The 10,000-nt window shown below is 33.2% G+C and overlaps 1 protein-coding gene across 1 annotated transcript in view; it reads left to right on the plus strand.

The window, feature by feature from the left end:
- LOC106870034 (sodium/hydrogen exchanger 9) overlaps window positions 1-10,000 on the plus strand; it is a 100,756-nt gene that overhangs the window by 52,393 nt on the left and 38,363 nt on the right. The window contains exons 3-6 of the mRNA XM_089365685.1: window positions 220-297; window positions 1,090-1,166; window positions 5,599-5,699; window positions 8,666-8,771. Of these exons, the coding sequence (XP_089221811.1) occupies window positions 220-297; window positions 1,090-1,166; window positions 5,599-5,699; window positions 8,666-8,771 (362 nt within the window). The remainder of the gene's footprint in view (window positions 1-219; window positions 298-1,089; window positions 1,167-5,598; window positions 5,700-8,665; window positions 8,772-10,000) is intronic.

The raw sequence follows: 10,000 nt of genomic DNA on the forward strand, positions 1-10,000 counted from the left end.
ATGTACTGATCACCTACCAAACACTAGGGCTTGATTTGATCCATGTCACCTTCCAGTCACACATATTCATAGTCATAGTTTTCTCTCCCTTTTTTTTACAGTTCGATGCCCTTATTACTAACCACTCAACCATGAAGTTGATATTTATTTATAAATTGTTTTGTGTGTTGTTTCTGTATCATTGCTAATGAATTTGTTATTTTTCTTTGTCTTTGGTAGGTTACATTTGATCCAGAGTTGTTCTTCAATGTTCTTCTTCCTGTTATTATTTTCAATGCTGGATACAGTATGAAACGAGTAAGTACCATCGCTTATTTATTCATGTGTTTAGTTTGTCTTTTTTACTTGTTTCAGTCATTAGACTGCGGCCATGCTGCAGCATCACTTTGAAGAGTTTTAGTTAAACAGTCCTTTTTTTTTTTTTTTCAAACCTGGTCATTTATTCTATTGGCCCCTTTTGTCAAACTGCTAAGTTACAAGGACATAAACTAAAACCAACCCTGATTGTCAAGCAGTGGTGAGGAACAAATAGACACACACACACAGAGAATCATTAGCAAGTCGGCTAAAATGCTTAGTGAAATTTCGTGCATCCTTATGTTCTGAGTTCACATTCTGCTGAGGTTGACTTTGCTTTTCATCCTTTTGCAGTTGATGAAATAAGAGCCAGTTGTGCCCTGGGGTCGATGTAATCGACTAGACCCCCTCCCTACAAAATTTCAGGCCTTGTGCCTTTAGTAGAAAAGATTATTATTTTATTGTCTTTGCACAGCTTCTAATGCTGGAGATGTACTATGGTGTCAGTTGTTCACTACCAGTGAACTAAGGTAACACCCCTTATTTTTCAAGCACCATCCGGAGTATTCAAGCAGTTCCAAGCAATGCTATTTTCTGCAAGTGCTCCACCCTTATTGCAGCCCCTATTTGTTCCATGTACTTCTCAAGATTTTTACTCACTGTTCCCAGAGCTCCGACAATTATTGATACTACTACCACCTTTTTATTATTATTATTATTATTATTATTATTATTATCGTTATTATTGTATTAACATTCTCTTTTTTTTTCTTCCTCATTGTAATTCTTCAGAAACATTTTTTTCGGAACCTTGGTGCAGTTATGACTTATGCTTTAATTGGTACCACAATATCCAGTATAGTATTTGGGTAAGCTTCTGTCTTTTTCGCTGATTAAAATATCATTTATTTGTGATTAATTACATATTTAGATACTTAAATATGTTTTTGGCCACTTTTGTCTCATTAATCAAATACATATTTAAAATGCAATCTTTTATTGTAAATTCATCTTTAACAATGTTTAACAAAATTTCTCTATATATGTATATAATGTAAATGGACCTCTATCAGCTTTTAGCTATTATACATATATATACATATATACATACATACATACATACATACATACATACATACATCATCATCATTTAATTTCCATTTTTCCATGCTGGTATGGGTTGGATGTTTTGACCAGAGCTAGTACGCAGGAGACTATTGAGCTACCTGTTAATTATACAGAGGCACCCCTTTCTCCTTGCCCTAATTTTGCTTTGACCTTCTTTTAAGAGAAGGATCGAAATTCCAAATGCATTAGTGGACCATAAAAATAATGAATTAGTTAATTACCATACAATGTTACTCTGAAACAAAATATGCAATATGCAAAACACACTCGGTTGGTTTCACATGCGGGAAGTGTTTCAATTGAAAAATAACTAATGCTATTTAAAATTCTCCTCCATTTGGCCAAGATTGTCTCTTTGATGTTAGTTTGGTGTCTGATGCACAAATCATGTAATTCAGTAAAGCCATTGTACCAGCTGTGTTTTGACAATTTACATTCACTGTGTCCTCATTTCTAAGCAATCCACAGTGCCTAAAGGCATGTACCTGCACATGTAACAATGTAGTTATTGAAACAAAGTTCTAAAATTCATCAGCTTGCCTTCCATTTTGTCATCCGGCACCAATGCAGTTCAAAGTTTTTACACAGAGTATGATGAAACATTTCTGTGCTTGTTTTCCTCTGATCTTCAATATTTCACAAATATTTTTCTTTAATGTCCACCCCACCCTCCTCTTCAGCCATACAGTTTAATCCTTTCATTACCATATTCCTGCTGAAATATCCTGCCTTTGTTTCAATTAGTTCAAATTCCACCAAGGTTGATTTTGCCTTTCATCCTTTTGGGGTCAAGATAATAAGTACCTGTTGGACACTGGGGTCAACCTAATCGACTTATGCCATCTCTTGAAGTTGCTGGCTTTGTGCCAAAATTTGAAATAAAATTTTTTTTACAGCATGCTAAGGTACTTCTGCCTTGAATTTCACTCAGTAGGATTTCTGTTTCTTCCTTGGTGATATTTATTGTTGGGATAGATTTAAAGTCTATAAACTGACAAAGAACAGCAGTTGTATTTTTATTGACTAATGATGAATGCAAACTTAAAGCATAGCGATTAATTACATCATCTTTTCATTGCATCTGAATTGCTATAGTTAATGTTAAATTAACTTATCAGACAATCATTGCAAATATATTGATGCATGGTTACGTCACTTATTGATGCATAGCTACACCAACTAATCGTTGGAATTTTGTTTTTCTTTTCTTTATCTTTTTTTTTTTTTTTTTTTTGCTGGGTGCTGAGGATTTGAAGCGATGCTGTTAGTATGTCCAGTGCTTGCATTATTTGGTAACATCAAATGCTGATCCAAAAAAGAATCTGCGTTTGTTTAGATTAGCAGATAATGGAATATAGCGGTTTGTAAAGTGGGTGGAAACAAAAAAATAAAGAAATAATAAATAAATATGAAAACAAAGGAAACTGGTTGGAACATTCAAATATTTATTTTAGTATTTATCTGATTATTTTTCTTGTAACGAATCATGGATCATGGATCACCACTTACATGGTTTTAATTCTCATTCAAAGTTGGATGCTTAAATACAGTCGATGAAAGACAAAATGCCTATTAATGTTATTACGTATTTTCTGCAAGAAAGAATATTAAAATAAGAAATGAAATATTAACCATCTGTATCAGTGATCATGGGTGCATCATTGAGAAGTTCACTTCCTAACCATGGGGTTTTCAGTTCAGACCCACCGTATGGCACATTGGATAATTGTCTTCTAATTCATGAAGATCAGCTGAAAAGTTCACAGGCTGACCAAGATACTCTTCATAGAAGGTGACTAAATGAGGTTTATTTTCCAACATGGTCCCCTTTGAGGTCCACACACTTCTTCCATTGGTAATGCAGTGTTTGGATCCCCTTGGTGAAGACGATTCCATCCTGCTGGTTAAAAAACAGAAAGTCACCAACATCAGATATGACGTCATCATCAATGGGGTACTAGTTCCCAGCCAAGTGTTTTATTCATGTTGGGGAACAGGTGTTAGTCAGATGAGGCCAAATCAGGAGAATAGGCAGGGTGATTAACCAGTTCAAAGCCACAGTCATGCACAACAACCATTGAAAAGAGGGACTTGTGTACTGGAGCATTGTCCTGATGAAACAAGACCCTATTCGTCAGTTTTCCTGGGCGTTTGGTCTTGATAGCCTTTCATAACTGCCTCAGCAAGTTGGCATAGTACTCTCTATTGACGGTGTGGTTGTTTTAAAAATAGTCAATAAACATAATGTCTTTTGCATCCCTCAAAACTGAAACTGTCACCTTCCTGGCAGATAAAATGACCTTTTGCTTTCTTTGGAGTAGATAAGGAAGGGGTGTTTCCACTGCGTGGATCATTTCTTTGTCTCTGGCTCAAAGTGATGAACCCAACACTCACCCTGGATTAGGAAACATTCAAGGGAACTGGCTGGGTCTGTCTCAAACAATGTGAGGCTTTGTGCTTATAGCAGAAAGGGTTGTTGCTGTTGTTGCTGCTGTTGCTCTTGTTATTGTTGTGGTGGTGTTAGTATTTTTTTTTTTTACTTTATAAGCCATTTTGATTTTTCTGACAGATATTCAATATTTTCAAGAATGTAAAGCGATTTTTTGAACTTGAAAAAGTTCTTGATTTCTCTGTGGAATAAACAGTTCCATGTTGAAATTTCAAGAATTTTTCTCAGAGACTGGAATTTTCTTTTTTATCTTTTTATTTCTAATGCAATAATCTTGATTATTGAAACTTTACTGTGACTATTCAAGAATGATAATTGAGACAGTGTGAAACTACTTCACAGGAATTAGCATGATCTATATATAACCTGAAAGATCTTCACCATTTTTTACGATGGAAATAAATATTCAAACTTGAGCAGAGTAAAATAGCTTCTGCTTCAGCCAGGGATCTGTTTGTTCGTCAAGTCTTCTCAGTTTCATGGCTCTGGGAAAACTGATATTGGTCTGTTCTTTTATCCTTTTGCTGGTTTCAGTCATTGAACTGTGGCCATACTGGGGCACTGTCTTTTAGTGGCTCAGTCAATCTTATTAAGCCCAGCTCTTATTTCAGTGTGACACTCATTTTATTTATTTATTTTAATGGTTAATTTCTTTTGTAATTAAAAAGGAATGCTCCTCAACACATCAGTTTAACACCAGTATGTTCAAACATCTCCCCGGATACGGACACACACACACACAATAAATGAGTATGTCTAAACATAATAAATGTGTGTGTGTATATATATATATATATACATATACCCCTACACATTCAATAAAACTATAAAAAGAGACAGCATCTCAAGGTGTAATCAAAATTTGAAAATTCTACTAGACTAGGTGAAAAGCACTTTATATGATTTATAAAACATGTGACATATTAATAATAAAAATCTGTAAATGTACAACCATCCAGATTTCTGAGTACCTTAAATTTTTTTCTAATACATATATGCATATACATAGTAAATATGTGTGTGTATATGTATTATGATTATATACAGATGCTTCCGATTTAGTTTGGATTCTTTGCCATCAAATTTGATGGCAAAGAATCCAAACTAGACCGAAAACATCTATATATATATATATATAAACACACACACACACACACACACAATTGTCTTCTGTACTGTCCCCTTCAAATAATTTCCCGTCACACAGCATTTGTTGGCTCTAGCCACTTTTACTGTAATTCAGAGATTAGGCAATTCAATTTATCAAACAACTGAAATACTCGTTGAAACTGGCGGAGGAACCATTTAAATTTTTATTTACTCTTGTGTATGTGTGTTTGTTTACATACATACTTGCATCTCTGTGTATGTGTGTGTATACACACACACACACATATATATATACATACACACATCACTACATATTCATGTGTATATGTATGTATGTGCTTGTATATGTATATATATGTTTATATTTGCTTATAAATGTACATACATGAATACACAAGAGAATTTGGTTTAGGTTTGCAGCTAGAGAAAAAAGAAAATCTCATTAAAACATATATATATATATATATATATATATATATTCTTGTTGCTTTCAATATAATAATTATTAATTTAATTTTCATAAAAAGAAAGAAAGAGAAAAACAAAAGCTTCTATTCATGATGCTTCAAACTGTTATTTTCCCCTTATCTAATAATTCTTCTTTGCATCTCCAGTGGTATCATGTATGGCCTGACCAGAATAATGAACATATCGCATCTCATCCAGTTGACTGATTGTTTCTTTTTCGGTGCTGTGATATCAGCAACAGACCCTGGTAAGTATTCTTAGATTTATGCTATCAATTTATCAATTATGGATCACTCTGTTTAACTACACAGCGTTAAACATTGGCTTATGGTTATGTCTGTGTGCATATATATGTGTGTGTGTGTGTGTGTGTGTGTGTGTGTGTGTGTGAACATTTGTGTGTGCATATATATCAGTGTGTGTGTGTATGTGTGGGTGTATATATATATATATATATATATATATATATATACAAATACACACACGTGTATGTCTATGTGTATACTTGTGAGTATACACATAGCATTGTTCGGCCTGAATTTATAACAGAAGACAGTTACCTATGCCAACATATATTTTTCTCTTATTCGTAAATTCAAACATATACATACATATGTATGGGTATGTATGTGTATGCATGTGTATATATATATATATATATATATGTATTTGTACATATGTATATATATATATGTATGCCTGTATGTATATATGAATATGTATGTATATCTATATATATGTATGTATATGTATGTATATATGTAGGTATATATATGTATGTATATGTATGTATATATGTAGGTATATATATATATGTATTTGTATATATGTAGGTATATATATATATGTATTTGTATATATGTAGGTATATATATATATGTATTTGTACATATGTATATATATATGTATGCCTGTATGTATATATGAATATGTATGTAGGTATATATATATATATGTATGTAAAGATGTATGTATGTATGTATATATATATATATATATATATGCATGTATGTATGTATATATGTGCATATATATGTATATATATGTATGTATATATATATATGTGTATATATATATATGTATATATATGTGTATATATATATGTATATGTATATATGTATGTATATATATATATGTGTATATATATATATGTATATATATGTGTATATATATGTATATGTATTTATGCATGTATATATACATACATATATATATATCCATGTATATGTATGAAAATGTGTGCATATCTATCTATATACATAAATATATATATATATATATATATATATATATATATATTTATGTATATAGATATATATATATATATATATATATATATATATATATACATTATATATAATTATATATATATATATATATATATATATACATTATATATAATATATACATATATACATACAGATATATATGTATCCTTATTTTTACATGTATGTTAAATATGAACACAAGTAAATCACTGATGATAAAAATGGAAGAAGATATTTTTCCTTCTTTCTCAGTTGGAACTGGTTAGGTGGGTATGTAAATGAAACGGAATGAATGAGTGAATGAATATTTACTGTAATACAAGAATCTGGTGTGGAAGACTGTACTTGAATTTGTGAATTCAATTGAATTAGCATCCCCCCCCCCCACTTCCACACCACCATTCAATTTTTGAAAGAATTTTATTTTATCATGCTTCAAATTATAATTTTCCATATCTAGTAATTGTTATTTCTGGCCACTGTTCCCTTGCTAGTTCTGTTCAATGCGGTTTTCAGCTTAACTCTTTAGCATTTAGGCCAACCATGTCCGGCCCAAATATTCTACCTGTTTTATATTCAGACTGGTCATGTCCAGTTTCTCACACCTACCCTACAATGTCATTGCGAAAATAATCATGAAATCAAAATCTCAAAACTGCTGGATAAGTATAATTAATTCAAAACAATGTGAATAAATAAGCATTACATTTGACAGAGTAATGTCAATGCTAAGGAGTTGGGCATTTGCTCAGTTTAGTGTCTCGTCTTTGCCCTTTGGCTGCTTTTAATAATCTCAGGTTTGTGTCCTTCTAACAGTCTGAAGCCAATATTCTTCCATCATGGCGGCGAGCTGGCAGAAACGTTAGCACGCCGGGTGAAACGCTTAGCAGTATTTCGTCTGTCTTTATGTTCTGAGTTCAAATTCTGCTGAGGTCGACTTTGCCTTTCATCCTTTCGGGGTCGATAAATTAAATACCAGTTGCGTACTGAGTTCGATCTAATCAACTGGCCCCACTCCGCCAAAATTTAGAAAAATATATTCTTCCATCATTCAAGTTTGAGAATAATGACCTTCCAAAAATCTTGGAGACCTTGAAAAATGGTGGTGAGTGATACCCTTCCTTCTCTGAAAAAAATTATTAAAAGATAGTAAAAAATATGGAAGAATGGTATTAGCTCAAGGTCTCCCATTATTCAAGTAGACAGACTCATGGTCCATGAAGTCTCTAGCCATGACTATCCCATCTTTTAGTAGTCATAGTTTATCCAGTGTCTTCCTCCTTTTTTTTTAAAGACACATGGGTATGAAGTTAGGGAGATTTTGGTTGCTATATCTAGCAGCTTTATTTCTAGCAATACAGAGGTTCTCTTATCAGCACACTCTCCCTCCTAATATTTATATACAGAATGACCTTGTTTATCAAGTATTATTCTTGCTTTATGTTGAACCTGAAGAAGACTGATATCCTGTTTAAAATATTGTTCAGTTTAATAAAAAAAAAAAATGTCATTCTGTGTTTTATTACCTGTCACATCATGCTCTTCTTTTAATTGTGCATTTACCTTTCTGAAGAGTTTAATCAGTCATAAATTAAGAACAACAGTAGTAGTAGTAGTAGTAGTAGTAGTAGTAGTAATAATAATAATTATGGTTCAAATTTTGTTACAAGGGCACCAATTTTGGGTGAGGGGAATTGTCGATTACATTGACCCCAATGCATAACTGGTACTTAATTTATCGACCCCAAAATGACAAAAGGTAAATTCAACCCCGGCAGCATTTGAACTCAGAACATAGCGACAGGCGAAATACTGCTAAGCATTTTGTCTGGCATACTAACGATTCTGCCAGTTTGCCACTTTTTTTTAATGATGATAATAATAATAATAATGACAATGTTGATGATAATAATAATAATAATAATGATGTGTTATTTCATTTCAGTTACAATTCTGGCTATTTTCCATGATCTCAATGTTGATGTTGATTTGTATGCGCTTGTCTTTGGTGAAAGTGTGCTCAATGATGCAGTGGCTATAGTGTTGTCTCGGTACGTATTACCTCACACTCACTCACTTTTGTGCGACTCTCGTTATACTGTCTGTCTGTTTGTCTGCTCCATAGTTTCATAGTGTTTTTTCTTTTTTTCCTTTCCATGTTTAATTTGATTCTTTCATTGCCACCTGCTTTATTTTTATATTAACACACACACACACACACACATGTATATATATACATATAGGATAAGGTGGGGCTTGACACTGCTTTGCTCTTTCTGTAATTCACATAAAATAACAAGTACGAGGAGGTGCTGAAAAGTTCCTGGCTTTGGGTAAAAGAAAATACAGGAGGGTCAGTCAGTTATTTTATCCAACATATTCCCCTCTCAGATTCACACACACAGCAATGATCCTTCAGTTTTCCTAAGCCCCTTAAGAGTCTGGTGCAGCCCCTCAGCTTACTAGCCCTGGTCAAACCATCCAACCCATGCCAGCATGGACAATAGACATTAAATGATGATGATGATGATGATGATGATGTTCAAACCTGTCACTTTATTTTTATCTACTTCATCTGACTGAACTAAATACATGTGCTGTGTCTTCCAGTAGAGTCAAGTAGTTGTAGGGGGTTAAAAATAGGTTAGGATTTTCCTCTGTGACGATATTTATTGAACCCCACTCTCTCTCTCTCTCTCTCTCTCTCTCTCTAGTCAGCCCTGCCAAAATATAAAAGAAAAATAAGAATAAACTGGATAATGAAAATAAAATAATATATACGCATAAGCATTCTCTCTCTTTCTCATGTGCACTCACACATGAATAAACAATGCATAAACATAAAATCCATTCATGCATGCAAGCAGTCACACCATTGTGCAATTCACAAACACACGTGTCCATCTTGCTGGGTGGTTGGTGTTAGGAAAGGCATCCAGCCGTAAAAGCCATGCCAAAACAGACATAGAAGTCTGGTGTAGGCTTCTGCCTGGCCAGCCCATATTAAACCCTCCAACTCATGCCAGCATGGAAGGCAGACGTTAAATGATAATGATGATGACGATGACGACATGCATAAAGAAATATGCATGCTTTTCACACAATACATTAATGCAGACACATGCAGAGACAGATGGTGTGTAAATGTTCACAACGCCAACACGATGAATGATTTTGTGTATACACATATACAGTACATAAACCATACAGACATATAGGTGATATATTAATACACGCACACTCAATGCATTAAACTATACAGAGAGATAGATAATGCATT

Source organism: Octopus bimaculoides, chromosome 18 (assembly GCF_046866305.1).
Source record: "Octopus bimaculoides isolate indiv1 chromosome 18, ASM4686630v1, whole genome shotgun sequence".
Lineage (NCBI taxonomy): Eukaryota > Metazoa > Mollusca > Cephalopoda > Octopoda > Octopodidae > Octopus > Octopus bimaculoides.